The 22,424-nt window shown below is 41.3% G+C and overlaps 2 protein-coding genes across 5 annotated transcripts; both read left to right on the top strand.

Moving 5' to 3' along the window:
* The first annotated feature begins 5,213 nt into the window (after positions 1-5,213).
* zgc:153169 (uncharacterized protein LOC767799 homolog) lies at positions 5,214-9,124 on the top strand. 4 transcript variants are annotated; one of them, XM_035797875.2, is made up of 11 exons: positions 5,214-5,295; positions 6,265-6,403; positions 6,496-6,634; positions 6,751-6,907; positions 7,000-7,045; positions 7,518-7,556; positions 7,744-7,832; positions 8,280-8,295; positions 8,379-8,446; positions 8,656-8,760; positions 8,901-9,124. In XM_035797875.2, the coding sequence occupies exons 2-11, from the start codon at positions 6,295-6,297 to the stop codon at positions 9,042-9,044; spliced, it is 912 nt and encodes a 303-aa protein (XP_035653768.1). In that variant the 5' UTR covers positions 5,214-5,295; positions 6,265-6,294; the 3' UTR covers positions 9,045-9,124. The 4 variants fall into 4 exon arrangements, with proteins under 4 accessions (XP_035653768.1, XP_035653778.1, XP_035653784.1 ...); XM_035797885.2 differs by having other exon boundaries at positions 5,244-5,302; XM_035797891.2 differs by having other exon boundaries at positions 5,262-5,436; positions 8,385-8,446.
* A 609-nt stretch (positions 9,125-9,733) lies between these two features.
* On the top strand, positions 9,734-22,228 carry LOC118400897 (ras-related protein ORAB-1-like). Its single transcript, XM_035797902.2, has 6 exons — positions 9,734-10,168; positions 19,018-19,090; positions 19,431-19,526; positions 19,906-20,001; positions 20,653-20,784; positions 21,050-22,228. The coding sequence occupies exons 1-6, from the start codon at positions 10,155-10,157 to the stop codon at positions 21,245-21,247; spliced, it is 609 nt and encodes a 202-aa protein (XP_035653795.1). The 5' UTR covers positions 9,734-10,154; the 3' UTR covers positions 21,248-22,228.
* Positions 22,229-22,424: the final 196 nt, after the last annotated feature.

The following is a 22,424-nucleotide window of genomic DNA, read 5'->3' as shown; positions in this document are numbered from 1 at the left end:
TGGACTGGAGACAGGGTCAGAGCGGGCAGAACTGTAGCGGAGAGGAAAACAGCACCAGGCAAGGGAAAACAGGCATAACACAAAAACAGGCTCTAATCAGGAACAAATGGCTAAAACCGCAGACTGACTAAGCAGAGGTTACGCTCTGGCAGCGTGGAAGTGGCAGAGCTGAGTATTTGTAGAGGTCTTGATTATGGAACAGGTTGCAGCTGGTGTAGATCTGCTCTGCCTCCAGTACACATGGCTCCGCCCACACAATCACACACACACACACACACACACACACACACACACACACACACACACACACACACACACACACACACACACACACACACACACACACACACACACACACAGAGAGGAAGAGGGAGAGAGCACTGGGAGAGTGGCGGGAGGTTAGGAAGACACGGGATGAGAAGATGAGGGCGTGGCAGGAGCAGATGTAACACGTTTGAAGCATCTTTTTATATGTTATTTGTTTGTATCAATTGCAAAGACAATGGCAACTTTGTACTTGTAGGCAACTTTGTTCTGAAGAAAATCAATTAGCATAATTAAAAAATCCCCATAAAACCAGCTAGAAATATCTGTTTTTTTGCATGGGCTACGTCTCAATCAACCACATCTGCCGATGTCGGCCACCCGCATCTGTGGGGAAAGGTGGAAGAGCTACAGCGGTGTTAGTCAGACCATGAGACTCCCCGAAAATTGACCTTCTCACGAAAACGTCTGTAGTGTCTGAACGGTTGTCCTAGAAACTATTAGGACCCCTCTATGGAAAGATGAGACTCTTATGAACATGATCGTGTCTGAAGTCGGTACCACAGATATGCCAACTTCTGTCTGAAGTGTCCGAACAGTTTGGGCTACACATTAATATGACCCCACTATTGAAAGTTGAGAAGACATACAAGACTCGTCTGAAGGTAGCCCTGTACCAGTTTTAAAAAATGATGGAAGTATATTTAGAAGTAGTTTAGTGCCTAAAAACAGGTATTAAATATGTGGCAATTAAGAAAAAAAAATCTGATATTTCTTATATGTCTCAGATAAAGGACAAACACTTCAAAACAAACTTCCTTTAGATTTGTGTTTTTTTTACTATCTGTTTTTCAATGTATGAATCTGTTATTTAATGCATTTCTATGGGCTAATAGCAGTGAAATAATTTAGATTTTTCTTTTGATACCGAAATCATTCCTAAAATTCAAATATGACCATCTTTAAACAATTCCATGTGTTAGCTTAGACTCTAGGGCAGGGGTGGGCAACTCCAGTTGTCGTGACGCGACTTGCAATAATGTGATGACTGTTATTTATTAAATCAATTAACTATGTTTAATTGTTACTCAATTAAATTAATCATGTAACAATTAACTCATTAGGCATTTGGGGCACCACAGGAAAAGTTGTTTAACGAGTTACCATCTCCCAAATTAAACTCTTGGAAGATATGTACCTCAATAACAGTCACTGATTAATCATTACCTCGTCAGTCTCATTCTGAATGTCACATACTCCTTGATATCTGAAGGAACATTAACTGTATTGATGAATCAGCAATACACAAATTGGCATAATTATTTATGTACTAACTAACTAAATAATAACACAGAATACATAAACACACACAGTATAGGTTATTGATTACTAATGTAATACAATGAAAACAGGTCCCTAGTGGACTAACAATAGCATAACCGTTTGGTTATAAAAGATGGAAGGATGGAAAGAGAGGGAAAGGGAGAGTCAACTATCGTTGTTACATTTGGAAGCTACGCTCACGGAAATATGAATAATTAGTACCCTAACCACCGCTCATTCAGATTAGAAATGCAATATATATTTAGGCGGAGCTGTCCTTGATTGTCGTCCATCTCTGTAGAACTTGATGGGTCCTATGGTGAAGTTGTCGAGGGATATAAGACTCTGGTTTGTCCACGAGAGGTCACAATGTCCTTTGCAGAGCTTCTCTGGTAGTGGAGTGGTTGTTAGAACAGTTACTTGAGATTTACGAATGGTTGTCTGAGAGGGATCTGTTCTTCACCCTCGTGTCTTTGGTCAAATGTCCCAGACTACTTTACATGCCAGCTGCAGACTGGTAAATGCTACGGTCTAGTGAGTTTCTTCTACTTCTGTAGGGATTGAGAGTCAGAGTTTCACCATGTCAAACGTATGGACTACTGTCTCACATTTTCTGGTCTGTGGAGTTTAAACCATTTGTCATGTTCAGCTCACGCTGTATGTTGGCTGGTCTCATGGAAATTTAGTTACAAAGGCTTTTATAAAAAGGGGGCGTTCCATCACGCGAACACAATGCCTGTGCTCACTTGGGCATGGTTACTAATTTGTCACAAGTTTATATGGAAAACAATTATCTAATCTAAAATCACATTGCTATCTTCCCAAAAGTATTATCATACATAATCATATATTTTATACAACATTTAGATGCAAACCTGACAACTAGAATGTGTACACCCTCAGGGATACAGTTATTTAGTTATACCATCCTTAATGACATCACAAAATAATAAACAATATGACATGTTTATTCTTTACATCCCCACCAGCCATTACAAACATTTGAATTTCAGAAATAATGTTCCAATGTCCAATCTTTTGATGTTATAGTTTTTAGGTGGGCCACACTCTGTAACAAAGAAGTTTCAGTCTTCCAATACTGCAGGGAAAGGAAGAGAATGTTCTCTCTAAATATACAACCCAGTGTTAAGGTGTCAAGACCGGCAGAGCCAGCCCCCCCTTCCCCTCTTCTGTGGGAGAGAGGGGGTCTGGCTATCCCCAAGCATTTGCCTAGCTGATGGGTCCTTTGATCCACTGTATGGAGAGTCATAACAGTCCACAGGGGCCTGATTGGTGTCACATTTTTCCCCCAGCCCCAGCTAAAACACCTGACTCCATCAATCAACCAATCATGAATGCAATTTATTTAATCAGCTGTGTTTGCTAGGGATGGGGAAAAAGTGTGACACCACTCCAGCTCCCGGGGACTGTCAGGACTGTCAAGCCATTCTTCAGGGTTTGATGAGCGTAGCACTGAGTGGGTTCAGGAGAGGGATGTCTACCATGGATGCCCTGGTGACAGTTAGTACAGAGATAGGAGAGGCCCTGAAAATAAAAGAGGTGATGAGTGTTGTGTATTTTTTATGGAAGAGAGGTGGGAATGTGAAATATGTGATGAGGAAGATGCAAGAAGTTATGAGAGTTGTGGAAGATTGGTCTCTAACATGGGGGTTTAGGATGTCTATGGCCAAGTCCTGCTTTATGGTGTATTCTAGGAGGAAGGTTGAATATACGGACAGGATATAGGTTGGGTGTATTTAGGTATGTGGTTTGATGAGAGGCTTACGTTGGAGGAGATGTTGAGCATATTAAAGTTAAGTGTAGGAAGGTGTGTGAGACGGTGTGTGGAAAGATATATAGATAATCAATTTTTATTCATTATTAAGGATATATTCAGATGATTCAAAGGATCCAGTCAGTGTTAGGGTGGGGGCAGGAGTGTACACCCCATATTTCAATCTTAGAGTATGTAAGCGGTCAACTGATTATGTGTCAGTGTATGCAGCCGAGTTGGCTAGGTTTGAGATGGGTGGAGGAGGTGAAACCACTCAGAGTGGTGATCTGCTCTGATTCGACGGCAGTGTTGAGTAATGTGAAGATGGGCAGGTCGGATATGACAGACTTGTTTGTGAAGATGATGGTGCTGTTATTGGGATTGGAGAGGATGGGAGTGGTGGTAAGATTTTTCTCTGTTCCCGTCCATGTGGGTCAGGAGGGTAATGAGAAGGACAATGTGGTGGCTAAGAGTGCTGTGAGGAGAGAAGGAGTAGATATTCAGCTCTCGCTGAGCCAGAGAGAAGTCAAGTTCTTGATCCGGGCAAACGGGCTTGATCTTTGGCAAAGGGAGTGGGATGCTAGTAGTAAGATGAGGCAATTTTATCGTAATGCACCGGTCAGGAAAGGAAGAGGTGGGGACTATGGGATGTCGACAGGGTTGGGTAGGTTACTTTCTAAATGTAATCCATTACAGTTACCTGTCCAAAACTGTAATCAGTAATGTCACTTTTGGATTACCCAAACTCCGTAATGTAATCTGATTACATTCCGTCACATTTAGATTACTTTCCCCTTAAGAAGCATTAGAAGAAGACACAAATGTATGTTACCAATTGAACGGTATCTATTGCAGGATAAATCAATGTTAAAGTATACATAGCTGGCCATATATGGATGTTATATTTTACTTTATGGGTTGGTTATGTAGGCTTCTTCTAACCCTTTGCTTTCTAATACATATAATAATACAATTGAATCATATATTTACATTACAAATCCAAAGTCTATCCGAATTGCATTCATTCCAATAAATGTTATACCCCTTGATCTTCAAGAATAGAATTTGGAAATATGGAAGTATAGATTAGCCAAATTGTTTAACCTGAGCATGACCCCAAAACTAAGTACTTACTAAACAGCTCTACTCTGTTTTTCATGATTTTATTGTCATGGGGGACTGATTGGGCTCATTGATTCGGGTTGAAAAATAAATGCTGCGCACATGGAATGGCACGATTTGAGCACTACTGAAAAGGGCTATTTACATGTGAAAAATAAAAGCCATATGCTGCATTTGCTACAGGCCTATTGTTTACATTTTTGTTAGTGCCACTGATATCTTGAGCTGTTTAAAGGGCAAATCCACAGATGAAACAATAACAAAAAGGTTGCCCCACCTCTGTTTTGGAAAAAAAAAAACAGTCTCAGATTAATAGACAGAGCTATGGATGCAAGGACTGACCATCCATGATTTCAAATGATCCATGATCCTGAGAGCAGTGGTGTGCGTAGTAGACCTTTACCAGTACAGAGAAATAAGCCAACAAGTGATATAGCAATGATTATCAACTGTACTGCAGGGTTGGAACGTAAATTGCAGAAAATTGAGGTTATGGTGGTAGCTGCAGAGAGGTATTTGGGTGTGCGAGACTTGATGTCAGAAGAGTTACAAGGTGTGTTAAGTGATGATATTCCATCCTTTCAGGCTGTTGGCCTGAAGTAGGACTAAATAGATTTAAATAATAGAGTAGGGTGGTTTTATTTATGAATATATATTTTTTAATTTGTGAGTGTAGTGTCAGATGGTAGGCTATAAAAAAAAATGTAAACAATTTATTAAGAGAGTTCAACTCCAGTCTAGTAGGTGGCGGTAATGCAACAGTGGATGCCAACCACAGTTTTCTTCATCGAAGAAGAAAATCACTTTCGTTGGCAAGTGGTAGACAACATTTTACAGTGGTTCTATTTTTCTTGTTCTGTTTTTTAAAATATATTGGCAGCTTCGTTTAACATAAATAAGCATAAATAATATATGTGAATTGTACTGTACAGGGAAGCTGAAAGAGAACGAAGGTAGGCGATGTGTAGCCTTTGGACCCAGTCTCTAGCTGCTTTTAGCAACGCGGGTGTATTTACAATGCATACACTAGCTTTGAGCCCAATTGTATTGGGTTGCACAAAAACAGTGCGCAGGAAGCGAGTTAAATACAATTCCATTTCGACTTACTGTGCTGGTCGGTTGGTCACTATGACGGGGAATATAAATAAATAATAGTTATGCACATGCGTCATGTGGTCAAAAAATGAACAACTTGTGGGGGGACTTTTATTTTGACATGAGGTAAGCAGAGAAGAAATGGGTCTATAACAGACCCACGTTTGGAAGGTCTCTAATTCCCTGTTTTTGTGCAACCCAATACAGTTGGGAGCAACGCTAGTGTATGTAAATACACCCCCGTTGATAAAAGCAGCTACCCTCTTCCAAGTACTGATGTAAACAAACATGCAATAATCATTACAAGCATGGCAGTTGCATAACTTAAACCAAGGATCCTCTCAGAATCTAATGATGATTTGTAGCCTATATGTTGTATCCAGAGTCATATAGAGATCTATACTGGTTGTGGTGAAATCAGTGGGTTTAATCCTTGGTCATGTCCATATTCTACAACCCCTTTTATTTTGCCCAGTAAATGCTTCGGTAGGGATCTCTTGCTTTCACCAATCCAGCATTTCCAATGGTGATGACTCATGAAGGAAAGAAGATGATGAGAGGAACGTGCTATTAGTGCATCATTAATCCATTTGTTTATTTACTCATTTGTTTATCCCAGGCCTTGGATGTGGGGACTTGAATTAGTATATGGATTGGGACTGTAACCCTGTGTTTTGTCCTCCTAGACCCAGTAGAGTTCTTCAGACAGCAGAACCATGGCAGCTGTGGGGACATGGGGTTTCTCTCAGCCTTCCGTGGAGAGAATACGGTCCCTGATTACTGCTGGAGGACACGCCACAGATGCTGTAGAGGAGGCCATGGCAGGTTGGCATGAGTTGGCGTGGGTGACTCATCTACTACAGTTCCGCAGTGCAGCATGTCTTATGTCCATTGTGAAACTCTTGAATTTCTTCCAGATGTTGAAGATGATCCAAAGACTGGGCTTCACATTGTGGGGAGGGGAGGATTCCCTAACAGTGGGGGAGTGTTGGAGTGTGATGCTGCCATCATGGAGGGCATCACTGGCAGGTTCGGGGCAGTCGCAGCACTACGGGGGTGAGAGAACCACCTGCTAAAACCATGGCATGGCATGGGAAAGAGATGTCTGTGAAAATGAATAGTCATAGGGAAGCCCATTAATAAATGTAACGGTATGAAACTATGGTTTCCAGGGTTGGGGCTCCGGTGCGGGTGGCTCGTAGGGTGATGGACAGAAGCCCCCACAGTCTGCTTGTTGGGGAGGGAGCAGTAGCTTTTGCCAGGGAGCAGGGCTTTACTATAGAGCCCAATGACAACATGCTGAGTGCACACTCAGCCAAGGCTTACCAGGTACCAATACTCCCTGGGGGAAAATGGCATGGCTAACCATTTTAAATATAAATGACAGATGTTGGAAAACTACATCTTGTTCATTCTTGCAGGAATTTCTGGAACAGAAGCAAAGTGTCAGTGGACATGACACACTTGGTGAGACCTGAAACTTTCTTTTTTTAAATGTTGATTTATCATGATCTTCCTGCTCATTGTAGAGCATTGAGTGACAGCGGAACATCTACTGTAACAACTGAAAATGACTGATAAATGTAACTGAGACTTGTGCATTAAATTGTTTGGTCCTCTAGGGGGAGTCCTAATCCATATAATCACATTAGTCTTAGTTGTATATTACATTATTTATGGCTCCCTAACCTGACACCTACTGTTTTGAATCTGGAATCTTTTTACAATAGTCTCGATTCCCCCCATCTCCAATATCAAAGTTTCTCATCTAGGTTAAATAACCCCACTTTCTCTTTTTTTTTTTAAATATATTTTTAAAATTATTATTACTGACCATTCCTGCAAGACAAGTTGGTACAAAACATCTGTGGAAGCAGGTCTAAAAGTGCAGGTTACATATTTAGTATCAGATCTAACAACTTCCTCCCTTTCTCAACAGGACTTATAGCGTTAGATAACATGGGGAACATAACTGTTGGTGAGCAAGTTGGTGTCTTCTGTTTTTTCTCTTGCTCTTTCTTATTTATTATGTAAAATACATATTGCAAGCTCCAGTAGTTGAGTATTTATTTTCAGAGTCTAGAGATACTTCCATCGTAGCTACAGTATGAGGTTAGGTTGTAGTAATATGATTCAGCTGATTTTGCTCATGTCCTGTTTTTCAGGAGTTTCTACTTCAGGGGCCCCCTTCAAATCACCAGGGAGGGTGGGAGACTCACCCCTACCTGGATGTGGCCTATACGCTGAACACATGGCAAGTTTACAGCTACCAAAATCAACTCAGTCAAAGAACTGCACACACTGATGAACTTCTTTCCCTCTGTGTTTTAGTAGCCTTTTCTGGATAATTGTGTTGTGACACACTACACAATGAATCCATTTTACTGCGTGTTTGTTAATCCTACAAAGACTGCAGGTTTATGTAAAGTTTTAATACACTATTGTTATGTTAATGTATCGGTTTCATTACGCTTAAAGGGAATCTCATTCATAGCCAATTCACCACAGTTTAACATCCTTATGATCAATTATCCTTATGATCAAACAACACTAGAGCAAGGGAAACGCATGTTGAATTGAAAGTGGTTTAAAATATTCCAACTGAAGTAACAGTCAGATTGCAGGTTCACATTAAGTGTAACAGGCACATTTTTCTATGACTGTCATCTCTGTCAATGTATAACCCTGCTCACTTTTTCAGGTGGGAGCTGCGGCAGGTATGTGAACTATTTGGATGATCTTTTCTTTGAATGCTCAAATACATTTTTTAATTATATTTTCTAAAGACTTCTCTTATCAGCCACAGGTGATGGTGATAAAATAATGTGTCATTGCCCAAGCTTCCACGCTGTTCAACTGATGAAACAGGTAGTGTTATGAGATTATCAAGTCATAAATCATTTTACTTTGTCAACCTTCTACTGAGTCAGGTGTAGGTTTGATGTGCCCTGTGGTTGAGATGTTTGAGCAGCCACACTGTCCCATGAAATCTAACTAGCCAGCTATTATTCACACAGCATTAGCCTGCCTGGAACTTTTGGCCCCTTACCTCAACTGACTTTCTGTCTCTCCCCCAGGGGTCATCACCCAACATGGCCTGTTACACTGTCCTGGATGACATCATCAGGAGGACTGCCCCGGACAAGTGCTTTGAGATTGGACTCATCGCCCTGAACGTGAAGGTATCTTTTCTACTCTTAGTACTATATTATAGAGATACAGAGTAGTCATTGTTATATAAATAAATTAAGTTGCACAAAAAAACAGATCGGTCGTTCTGTCTTCTCGACTCCCTAACACTAGATTGAAACCTATCCTCTAGGGTGAAGTAGGGGCTGCCTCTTCAGTGGAGTTTCCCTACACATTCTGGATCCAGGGGAAGGACTATGTGGAAACAAGTACTCAGCTTCCAAATTCCACAGAAATGGAGGGCACAGAAAAATGTGACACATGTACAGTAAAATAAAGGGTGTGTCATTGTTAACAGTGATGTATTGAATTGTATTGATAGTAATTGATAATAAAACAATTTTATGTTTACTATAAGGGTCTAATAGTGCTGTCTGAAATAATATTTTAAAGTAGGCCTACACACAGGTATGAAAATAATGTTATAATGGTATGTAGCATACTTATTTCCCCCAATCTGTGGAAAGGAAGTTTCTATCTTTAGCCTACTTGTGAAATTTTGAACGCCTTTAACATGCACAGTTTATGGGCTGACTGACTCATACCTGTGCAGGTGCTGACAGGTCTGACAGGTGACCATCCTAGGCTGACATGATGTCACTCACACTAACTATGACTCAACAATTCAGGATGGAAGATCCTTCTGAACATAAGCATTTAGCTAACCTTTGTCGATGCATGATCTGATATGACTGGTCAATTTCATGAGGGACCTGGACTGTGACTTCCGTTCGTTTTGCCATTGTATCCTCCATGTGGTCCTTGTCATTAATTTACTGATCCAACATACTATCAGGGTCATACTGTACATTTTGAGAACCTATTGACAGAGGAACGATTTGTTTTTTGAGCACTCATTTTATGATTAATTTAATCACATATGATAGGCTTGATTAATCTGAATTAATCTAGATGGGGGGGGTCATGTAATTGATTTCCCCAGACCAGAGTGATTCACGCCAAAATTTTGCCACGTTTCACTAGTAATGACGTAGCCTTTGACAGCAAGCGCAAGGGGCAAACGAAACATTGACCAGCCTAGTTTCCTAGCTACATTGTCATTAGGGTAGTGTAGTCATATTCGGCACGGCAGAACATACTCAATATAAGACGAGCCTTTAGGAACAAACTACGATTCTGAGAATCGCTGATCTTGCTTCTAGGGCTTCTCTGTTCAGTGTTTGAGTTGCTATTTCCTGGTTGATACTAGCAGCCATTTTGGTTTCAAGACAACTAGCCTGGGTTTGGATGAATACCTTGCCAGCTAGTTAGTTACTTTTATTTTTCCTCCAAAGGAATTAGCTAGCTAACTATTTATTTACATTTTTTCAGAGCGAAAGGGAGTGCCGTTTTATAAGAAAAGGGGATTTACTGTGACGACTCCAAGATGAATCCCGAATAGTAAGTACAGTAGCTAACTGAACGTCAGCTAACCTAGCTGTTCTGCTAGCTACACAGCTAACATTATCTGACCTGTTTGTGTTCTGTCCATCTAAAAAGTGCAAACTAGTTAGTTAGTTAGTTAGTTACCATTAGTCACTGTGTTTGTTGAGGTCATATTATTAACGTTTCACACAAGTTAGTCAATGTCAATAAATGTGTTTACAGTCAGCTAGTTAACTTAGTTGCTAACTAGCACCGGCATAGTTATTAAACATTTAATTAGTTAACTGCTAGGGCAGAGTAGTTAAGTTTAGTTGGTAACGTAGTACTAACTAATGTAAGTTACTTAGCTAGTTACCTTTTTATTCTAGTAGCCTGGCAAAGCACACGTCAACTAGCTAACGTTACTGTACATGTCATTAGATATGTTGTGATTATCGCTAATTTAACGTTATCTAACTAGTTAACATTAGCCAGTCAAGTCAATATCCCAATGTGTAACGTTATATTACTGCAGCCTTTTGTGCACTTGGTCAATAATGGTGGTGGTCAATAATGGTGGTATATTTGGTGGTGGTCAATAATTAATGCTAGCTAGCTAGTTCTATAACGATTTCATATGTGGCTATACTACACAGTGGTAACTTAACTCCTTGCTAGTTAGGCAATGTAGCTGGCTAGTACACTGGTTGATGCTAGTTAACTACATTGACAATAAACCAAATTAGTGAATTAAGCATTGTGATTGATTCTCTAACGTTACATCCATGTTATTTTGTGAATTTGGCCCTCAAGTGGAAAGCAACTAAGCAATATGACAGGATAGTGTGGCACCCACCCACTCTCTACATCCTGAGTCAGTCATGTGTGGGTCACATGCAATATGACATGCCTCTTTCAACACACTCATTGGGTTGTTGGGCAAGCCACGGGTTTGTCTACCATCCCTCTAAACATGTTGGCAATTACCGGAATCCTGTGGTTTAGACATATAGGTTGGTGTGTTTTATGATACATATTTAGTATGTATTTTAGCTCAGTTAAAAAATAAAAATCTAATCTATTCAACAGTCCCACTGCATGGCATGGCATGGCATGGCATGGCAGTGAACATCTGATTTGAAATGTTCTTCAGAATCTATTCTGATTACACAAGATAGTGAATATGCTTTGCATTGCAAGGGTAGCCATTTCCTTTTTTGACAGGCACACTAGGCTGTTACCCCCATTTAGAGACAGGATAACATTTTATTTGAGACAGGTTTAATGTGTTCGCACTCAGATGTTGCATAAAGCTTACTTCATTATTCAATGTTTATACATTTTTTACTGCATCAAGGATAGCGTACAGACGTTTCGGCTTTACAGCCTTCAGTGTGTAGGTACAATTCTCTTTCAATCCAAAAAGTATTTCTAAAGAACAACAGATGAGAAGCAGGTGCTTCTAATCAGGGTTGCCACTCATATGCCAATCATTGGCCCCTCTGGTGTACCTGTATACAAATTTGTCATAAAAATAAACAGAATTACAGGGTATGGGGGCGGGCACGAAGGGCAACTCTCAAATCAACTGCCCCAGGTGTCTGCTCACCTAAATACATCACATCAATTCATGAGCCAACCCACCGCAAAGGACATCAGGCAAAGCCGTTCATAAATGTGTGGGGCCAACTCATAAACGATATGCAAAATCTGCTAAGAACATTGTTCTTGTACAGTCTAAATGTGGCTTATAGCAACAAGGTGAAATCTAATTCTTAGTTTAAACCATGTGGAAATACAGAATTTAATTGATATATCCAGCCCTTGCTTCTGGGAGAGCGCGGTGGTTCTCTTTTGATCAGTTATTTCTTTGAGACCTCAAGGGGTACATTATTCATAAGTTGTTATTGAACTTTTAAAGGCCAAGTGCAGTACAAAATGGTATTTTCCTGTGTTATACATATCTACACTATGCAGTTGGAGTAATACTGTGAAATTGATGACCTTTTAGTGTAAGAGCTGTTTGAAAAGAGTGCCTGAAATTTCAACCTGTTTGGTGGGATGGACTTTTGGCCTCCCATGGTGACATCGCCATGCGGTATGTTAGTTAATAAACCAACGAGAGAGAGTTCCAAAACTCTTTGCCAATAACTACACATTTTTCCCCTCCCCACTCAGACCTATCCTAAACAGTCCTAGCTAAATTTTTGCTTCAGAAATTCACCTTTGCTAAGAAGCTATTTTTGTTTATTTTTGACCATTTTTATTGAAAACAATCACGGGAAAGTACTTATTTGTTACCCATAAATAATTTGGGATTGAGATAACGGGTTGCGAAATGGGCTTTCTATCAGCAGACGGCGCTCTTGACTGATGTGTAGCTACTTTCTCTGGTACTTTTCTCGGTGTAGCCTACTTTTATTCAATTAAAATTCAAGATTAACTTCAAGCAAAACATTTAGGAAATGTAGCTGGCAGCATTCTTTCTATGATAAACGTTAGAAATATGATGGCTATGCATCGTTTTTGCCGAAAAGACCTTGCTTTTTCATTGTGAGAATACTTTTTATATCACTGGTTAGAAGAGAATTTGCTGAAGACCTTCATCCAGAATGTCGGATGGAAGTTTTGCGAGGCTGCCGAAACAGGGAAGGAAACAAATCAGTTGCTTTGTTATTCAATTTAAACAAATCACCACCCGCTGTAGTATATCAACAGGGACTAGGGTTGGTTTCTATTTGAGTGATAGTTTGACTCGCAGATCCATGTATTGGTGTGAGATCAGCTACTTTTATACGGAGAGCGTCTTGAATTTTCCCTGCCGTTTGAGTTTGAGACGGCCAGCGGGTATGACAGAATCAACTGTACAAAACCAATGATATTTATCTATTTTAAATTGATTTTGTCATTGTTTTTACTATAAGCTTGTATACTAACATCACTAATCGGAGGTAGAAAGGATGTGTAATTACTACCCTCATTCGATGTAGTCAACGTGAGGTTGTGTAATGTAGTAACACACACTGTCCACGTACAGGAAATTGCCACATCTTAAATGACCATGTTTTCATGACATGATATAATTTTGAAGCCCATTCAAAAACAGTACGGGACTAGATTTATTAGGATCCCCGTTAGCCGACTCCAATGGCAACAGCTAGTCTTACTGGGGTCTGACACAACGAAAAAGACAAGACTTTATCATTTACATTTTATTTAATTAACATGTGTTTGCATCTATCACATGTCAGTACAAACACACAACAAGTAGGCCACATGGGGGAGAGGCGTTGTGTCGTGAGGTGTTGCTTTATTTGTTTTTTGAAACCAGGTTTGCTGTTCACTTGCGTTATATGAGATGGGAGTTCTATGCACTCATGGCTCTGTATAATGTACCAGGAAGTAGGCTGGACTTTCATAGGGTATTGTCCCCAGCCTTTAACACCTCCCTCAGCATCTTTTGTTGCACTGAAGTCCTTGCAAGATGTAGGCTACTTATCCATCCCCACACTGCTTCCATGGATCCATGGACTCAAATGCACCTGGTCAACCAGGGGGTTCTCCGAGTTCCCAGTTAGTAGCCCGCAGAAAAGAGGCTATATCTGATGCAGTGCGTTTTAGTGATGGGGGGGGTCGACAGTTAAATATCGCAATATTATTTGGGATGCAAACTCAATATTAGGAAGGTGTTCGTAATGGTTGTACACTTAGTGTATAGTGAGCAATATCAAATCGCAATACATATAATCGTGAGAATCACAATAGATACCGTATTGGCACTTAAGTATCGTGATAATATCGTCTCATCAGATCCCAGGCAAATCCCAGCCCTAGTGTGTATTTTTGCAGAGCACTTGCTTTCATTATCTTTTGCCTTGCTCTCTAGCCCATCTTTTGTCTGCCGGAGCTGAGCAGCTGATGTGGAAGTCGAATAATGGTGGGCGGTTTGGTGTGTCTGTCTTTGAAGCATACACAGTATCATCCAATCCCACTTAAAATGCTGACTGTGATAGTTGGGTAGACAGATTTTTGCTGAAGGCTATTTCCCCCTCTCTTGCAAGACTAGTCAGCGGTACTACTAGCCTTTCACAGGGCCTGTCATTGTTGTCCTCAACCACCTGCTTAACGAAGACTGCATGACTGTAATTCATAACAATGGGCGAGGGGGGAAAAGGACAGGGAGGCAGGAAACAGGGCTGCCTCAGTTTCTTAGCCTTGGTGCTGGGTCAGACTAGAGCGTCGCCCAGGTTCATCCGAGCCTGCCTGCCTTCCTTTGACGACTGGAGAGAGTGGAGGAGGGTCCGATCTGAAGTCCAGCTGAATTCCCCTCTATTGTGGAATGCTTAATCAGCTTACTGGAGTTTCCGTACCTTTCTGTGTGTAGCCTGGTTGTATGGCACATTGTGTAGCACATGCCCCTGTTAAATAAATACAGCATACCGAGTGGAGGGGGTTGAGAGAACTTGTGTGTGTGTGTGTGTGTGCGTGCGTGCGTGCTTTGGTTAGAACTGAACAGGAGTGGACAATAGCTGTATAGTTTCTAGATGTTTGTCTTTTGCTGGTCTGATCTAATTTTATAGGCTATGTTGATGATGCTTCCCTAATTCACACGGTTGGGAGTGGGACAGGATGTATGGACTGGAAATGCTCAGCATTTTGTTGTCGTCATGGGTCCATCCTACTGGGGTTTCAGCTCGTATACAGTTGAAATCGGAAGTTTACATACACTTAGGTTAGAGTGTATGTAAATTAAAACTAGTTTTTCAACCACTCCACAAATGTCTTGTTAACAAACTATAGTTTTGGCAACTTGGTTAGGACATCTACTTTGTGCATGGCACAAGTAATCTTTCCAACAATTGTTTACAGACATATTATTTCACTTACAATTCACTGTATCACAATGAGAGGTCGACCGATTAATCAGAATGGCCGATTAATTAGAGCCGATTTTCAAGTTTTCATAACAATCGGAAATCTGTATTTTTGGGCTCCGATTAAAATATATATATATATATATTTTTTTTTACACCTTTATTTCATCTTTATTTAACGAGGCAAGGCAGTTAAGAACACATTCGTATTTTCAATGACAGCCTAGGAACGGTGGGTTAACTGCCTCGTTCAGGGCCAGATCGACAGATTTTCACCTTGTCAGCTCGGTGATCAATCTTGCAACCTTACAGTTAACTATTCCAACGCAATAACGACCTGCCTCTCTCTCGTTGCACTCCACAAGGAGACTGCCTGTTACGCGAATGCAGTAAGCCATGGTAAGTTGCTAGCTAGCATTAAACTTATCTTATAAAAAACAATCAATCATAATCACTAGTTAACTACACATGATTAATGATATTACTAGATATTATCTAGCGTGTCCTGCGTTGCAATAAATCTGACCAAGCATACAAGTGTCTAAGTATCTGACTGAGCGGTTGTAGGCAGAAGCAGGCGTGTAAACAATAATTCAAACAGCATTTTCGTGCGTTTTGCCAGCAGCTCTTATGTTGTGCATCAAGCATTGCGCTGTTTATGACTTCAAGCCTATCAACTCCCGAGATGAGGCTGGTGTAACTGAAGTGAAATGGCTAGCTAGTTAGCGTGCGCTAATAGAGTTTCAAACGTCACTCGCTCTGAGCCTTCTAGTGGTTTTTCCCCTTGCTCTGCATGGGTAACGCTGCTTCGATGGTGGCTGTTGTGTTGCTGGTTCGAGCCCAGGGAGGAGCGAGGAGAGGGACGGAAGCTATACTGTTACACTGGCAATACTAAGGTGCCTATAAGAACATCCAATAGTCAAAGATTAATGAAATACAAATGGTATAGAGGGAAATAGTCCTATAATTCCTATAATAACTAAAACCTACAACTTCTTACCTGGGAATATTGAAGACTCATGTTAAAAGGAACCACCAGCCTTCATACACTGCTCAAAAAAATAAAGGGAACACTAAAATAACACATCCTGGATCTGAATGAATGAAATATTCTTATTAAATGTTTCTTTACATAGTTGAATGTGCTGACAACAAAATCACACAAATTATCAATGGAAATCAAATTTATCAACCCATGGAGGTCTGGATTTGGAGTCACACTCAAAATTAAAGTGGAAAACCACACTACAGGCTGATCCAACTTTGATGTAATGTCCTTAAAACAAGTCAAAATGAGGCTCAGTAGTGTGTGTGGCCTCCACGTGCCTGTATGACCTCCCTACAACGCCTGGACATGCTCCTGATGAGGTTGCGGATGGTCTCCTGAGGGATCTCCTCCCAGACCTAGACTAAAGCATCCGCCAACTCCTGGACAGTCTGTGGTGTGGCGTTGGTGGATGGAGCGAGACATGATGTGCTCAATTGGATTCAGGTCTGGGGAATGGGCGGGCCAGTCCATATCATCAATGCCTTCCTCTTGCAGGAACTGCTGACACACTCCAGCCACATGAGGTCTAGCATTGTCTTGCAGTAGGAGGAACCCAGGGCCAACCGCACCAGCATATGGTCTCACATTTTGTCACCAAAGCCCCATATACCACCCACCACTGCGACCTGTATGCTCTCGTCTGCTGGCCCTCGCTACATATTCATCGCCAGACCCGCTGGCTCCGGGTCATCTATAAGTCTTTGCTAGGTAAAGCTCCGCCTTCTCAACTCACTGGTCACGATAACAACACCCACCCGTAGCACGCGCTCCAGCAGGTATATCTCACTGGTCATCCCCAAAGCCAACACCTCCTTTGGCCGACCTTTCCTTCCAGTTCTCTGCTGCCAATGACTGGAACGAATTGCAAAAATCGCTGATGTTGGAGACATATCTCCCTCACTAACTTTAAACATCAGCTATCTGAGCAGCTAATCGGTCGCTGCAGCTGTACACAGCCCATCTGTAAATAGCCCATCCAATCTACCTACCTCGTCCCCATGTTGTTTTTAATTTACTTTTTTGCTCATTTGCACACCATTATTTCAACTTTCACATCATCCTCTGCACATCTATCACTCCAGTGTTCATTTGCTAAATTGTCATTACTTTACTACTATGGCCTATTCATTGCCTTACCATCTCCCACCATTTGCACACACTATATATAGACTTTTTTTCTATTGTGTTATTGACTGTACGTTTGTTTATTCCATGTTTAACTCTGTTTGTCGCTTTGCTTTATCTTGGCCAGGTCGCAGTTATAAATGAGAACTTGTTCTCAACTGGCTTACCTGGTTAGATAAAGGTGAAATAAAAAATAAAGTGGTGATCCTGACTGACCTAAGACAGGATTAAATGTCAGGATTTGTGAAACTGAGTTTAAATGTATTTGGCTAAAGTGTATGTAAACTTCTGACTTCAACTGTAAATGAGCATAGCCTGAATTGGTGTATTTTAGCAAGCATCAGTGGGCCAAGGAATGGTGTTTTAGTATTTCACCGATCATTTGAAGATCAGTGTTTGGCAAGCTCATACCCGTTTGCTACACTGTTACGCTGTGAAAGCCAGTTTGATAAGATGTCCCATTTTGAATCTAAGAACATCATCATTAAGGCTACCGCTGTCTGTCACACGTTGATATCGGTGACCATCACCAGAGCTCACAGCCCCATCTCAACCCAGTCTTAAGTTCACACCTCAGCCCTTACCTCTTCCTCCTCACTGTGAGTTGCTGCGCAGGTACCCCGGCCTCGTTTCACCCAGTGTGCATGTACCTGCGTGTGTCTGACTGTCTGTTGTGTGCGTTTTTATGTAGGCTATTTTTGTGCAAGTGTTTTTCTGCGTGTTGTGTGGTGTCTCTCACACCGGATCAAGGTTAGCAGCACTCTGAAACCTGAGCTGATGAACTACAGAGAGCTTTGGCAAATTCGACAGCAGCTCTGTTTGTAACAAATCATTAAACATGCATCAGGCTGATATGACATGAGCTCAATTAAAGAAGGCTTCTTAGTGAAGTTGAGCAAAGGCCTACTGAGTTTCTACTGTATTCCAGTTAACATACTATGTTGTCGGCAGTCACAGTGCAGTCTTCATCCTTTTTAAAATGCCATTGTTTGTGTGTGTGTCACATGAGCACTGAAACGTTGAGTTCCCCCACTGATATTTCGTTTTGCTGATCGTGCACAGATCTGTATGGTCCTAGCAGCGTGAGGTTTCATTTGCCTGCCAAATACGATTTTTATTTGTTTACCTTTATTTAATTAGGCAAGTCAAATTCTTATTTTCAATGACTGCCTAGGAACAGTGGGTTTAACTGCCTGTTCAGGGGCAGAACGACAGATTTGTACCTTGTCAGCTCGGGGGTTTGAACTTGCAACCTTCCGGTTACTAGTCCAACGCTCTAACCACTAGGCTACCCTGCCGCGATGTTTCACTGTCTGCTGAAATTGCAGATGTCTGTTGAAATGTCTACTTTTCTGTACCAAAAAGGTATGCAGGATTGCATCTCTTTGTTGTTTGGACTCAGGCTTGAATTAGCCTGTGTGATAGTCTATAAAGGGGTCGGCGTGAAAGACCTTTCTAGGCGTTAGGCAAGCATTATAACACATCACTCATACACTCTGATTGTATGGTGGTGTGACCAAAGTAGTTATGCTGAGAGTTAACCCAACACAGTATCTTGCCCAAGGCATTTGAAAGCAATATAACCGCAATGGCGTCTTTTGAATTGTCTGACGCAACACCACAATGAAATCTCTCCTTGAGAGAGACTGGGAAGCGAGAAGAAACTGTTCTGTCTGAGGAAACCATCAGCTAATGCTGTCTACAGAGTTTAGAGGCAAGCTTCCAATGGTTTCTGACAAGGCTAGCGTAATTTTAATATTTTTTTTTATAGCTACTTTTGTTGAAACTGTGTGGGGAAACCTGGAATCCTGTTTTTAAAACAACTCTACTCTCCACAGTGACTATTTATTCAAGCTGCTCCTGATCGGTGACTCTGGCGTCGGAAAGTCTTGTCTTCTCCTCCGATTTGCAGTAAGTGTTCTGTTCATCCGCCCATGTCTCATAGCCATTCATAAGGTGCTCGTCGTCACTCATTAGTTGTTCAAAGGCTGACCTAGTCATATTAATTAATAATTATAGTCCTCTTAATAATAATAATAATAATGTAATATTGGACTAAATTCACAAGGTAAGAACTGGATGCCCTGTAATGTGAAAAGGTCAAATCGATCACAGAAATAGTATTTATATTATATTATTAATACTGTGTTAAATCAACATTTTCTGGTTTACTCTCCTACTGTGGCGAATGATCCTTTCCTTTCTCCCCTTTGAGCAGGATGACACATACTCCCCTTTCCTTTCTCCCCAGGATGACACATACACAGAAAGCTACATTAGCACAATCGGAGTGGACTTCAAAATACGAACTATAGAATTAGACGGAAAGACTATTAAACTTCAAATCGTAAGTGCCCCCCCGACCACATCTCTATTGTCTCCTACTGTGTAAAGGGGAAGCTCCACGTTACACTATCAAGTATGTATCAGGATCTGGCCACATTTGGACCAAAAAATGCCATTGTAGGCATTTTAGAACCTAACTCTAGACTGTCCACCAAATATCCAAAGGCAGAGGCCTCCTACATTATTAAGACTATCACGGTTGACTACAAGATGGTGAATTATCAGTTAGAAATACCCTTCTCTCATTTGTGTGTTTTGGTCTTATTTGTCACAGTTGAATGTGCTATGAAGCAGCATCTATTTGGCAGAGGTGTGTGTGTTTGGCCTTCCCGTATTTGTGACGGTGACTGAGTGTCTCTGCTGTGTGTTGACACTGACAGTGGGACACGGCGGGGCAGGAGAGGTTTCGCACAATCACATCCAGCTACTATAGAGGAGCCCACGGTATCATCGTAGTCTATGACGTCACAGACCAGGTCAGTCCACCTTTACCTTTTCACTGTGTTTGAGTGTTCTAGATTATTTTCCACTATTAGTTGTTTTTAATTGAAATTCCGGAGTGCAGGTTAACTAGTATTTTGAAAGACTAAGGCCGAGATTCAATCAGAGCAAGCATTAACCGGTGATCGCCGAAAACCGCATAGCTGATGTTTTCGCGGTGTCAAAGGTGTAGCTGCGTTGGCGCTGTCAAATCGGTGAGCAGCTGCTCTTGATCATTGTCCCGACGCCACATCTGTCCCACTCACGTTAGAAGTTCAGAATGAGAAAGTGTAGGTTATAGAGAAATAATGATGCTCAAATAGAAAATCATTAAACAAAATAATGAGGATTTCTGTCAGTCAAATCGAGGTCTTGATTACATCACACGTTCCATTGTTTGAATTTGTAAACTTGGCTGCATGGGGTTTCTCATAATGCGACTCTATGCAGCCAATGGCAACGTCTGCTTTAGGTTTAATGCCAGGTGTCGCTTGTGGATTTGAAAGCTCTTAACGCATTTCCACCTCCGACACCGCCAAAACAACCATTATGCGGATGTCGGCTAAAGCGGATCGGATTGAATAGAGCCCTTTACAAAGATCTTGCCTACCCTTTCATGCTGGTTGTGATTATCTTTCTTCTTCTAGGAGTCCTTCAATAATGTCAAGCAGTGGCTACAGGAAATCGACCGTTACGCCAGTGAAAACGTCAACAAGCTGTTGGTAGGGAACAAGTGTGACCTGACAACAAAGAAAGTGGTGGATTACACAACAGCGAAGGTAAGGGCTTCCATCAAAGTCAATGGGTTATCAGATGGTGCAGGAGTAATGCATTTTTCTATTTAACTACTTGAAAAAATAGTCTACAGCTGTGGTTTCCAAACTTTCAAATTTGATATTTTGTTGAGGCCCCCAAACAAACCAAATGTTTCTGGACACAATCAGATCTTTGTCTGCAACCCAGTAGTAAAATAGTCATAGTGTACAGTACTGTCACGAATGCAGCAGCTCCTCTAACCCAGTCTCTCCATTCCATTCTTTGCAGGAGTTTGCAGACTCCCTGGGCATCCCGTTCTTGGAAACTAGTGCCAAGAACGCCACCAATGTGGAGCAGGCCTTCATGACCATGGCTGCTGAGATAAAGAAGAGGATGGGCCCTGGGGCTACGACCGGAGGCAACGAGAGGTCCAATGTCAAGATCGACAGTACGCCTGTCAAACCTGCCTCGGGGGGCTGCTGCTGAGAGGGAGAACCCCACCAACACCTCTACCCTCACCTCAACCGCCCCCCTCCACCTGGCCCCATTCTCCACCATGCCTCACCCACCCAGCTAAACAGTAACTGAGCGAGAGTGTGAGAGCGAAAACAAAATTAAGTTGCCTGAATTTGTACTGTAGCCGTACTACCAACAAAAATGTATGGTTATCACCCTCCCTTTATGCCCTGGTAGTTGATGATTAGTAGTACTTTCCAGGCTGTCTGTTAGCAGTCAGATGGTCAGCCGCTCACTGGACCTCCCCTGGAGTGGCTTTACCCCCCCCACCCTTACCCGAACCTCATCAGAAACAATGGATTTCATTTGAACCCCCAGCCCCATCTGTGTGAAGGTTAATGAGAATAATGTGTGCGTGTCTATCTCACTGCATTCCTACTGCAGGGTTGGTCTAGTCAAATTATGTTTTGTTCTTCTGTCCCCCTCTTTTCTTTTGGGTTATTTTGCTGTTTGTATCAGCAAGTGTAGATCTCTGTCCCTTTCGAAGGCGTTTATTCGCCAATATGCGGTCAGCCAACTGCACAACAGTGTCTCACTGTCTCGCAAAAAAGTCTATTGAAAAATATGTACATATACATTGTGTGTGTGTATGTGTGTGTGTATATATGTAAGATCTGATTTGCTAGTTCTGTAGACTTCAATACATTGTCGGAGTAGTCTTGACTTAATCGCTGCATTAAAATTTGTCTCAACATGTCACATTTAAACTGAAAAATAAATAAATGTTGTACTTCCAGACTGTATGATACGGAATAATCTGTTTGCGATTCTTGGTGGATATGTAGGAACATCTTGTTTTTAATAATTTATTCTACATTTATATGGCAAATATATTGTACCAGTAACTTAGACTCTGTATGCAAATTGGCCATTACCTGTAGAATATCTCAGTACAGATTGGCATATATAAAACACTATGTTCTTTTTTCATAATAAAGGCTACTGAATACAGTTTTAAAAGAACTCAACCATTTCTCTAACACTGTTTACCTAGTTTGACGTGTGTTCGCTATATGGATAGATGTGTCTGGCTAGATTTGTGCAATAGCACAGTGGTCTGTTGTATGTCAGATTGACTTTACCACAGAATGCTAACTTCAGAAAGTCAGAACAAAATTCCCATGTATCCCATTCTCACCAGTTCTCC

The sequence above is a fragment of the Oncorhynchus keta genome, chromosome 2, assembly GCF_023373465.1.
Source record: "Oncorhynchus keta strain PuntledgeMale-10-30-2019 chromosome 2, Oket_V2, whole genome shotgun sequence".
Taxonomy (NCBI): Eukaryota; Metazoa; Chordata; class Actinopteri; order Salmoniformes; family Salmonidae; genus Oncorhynchus; species Oncorhynchus keta.
This window is presented reverse-complemented; position numbering and strand designations above follow the sequence as displayed.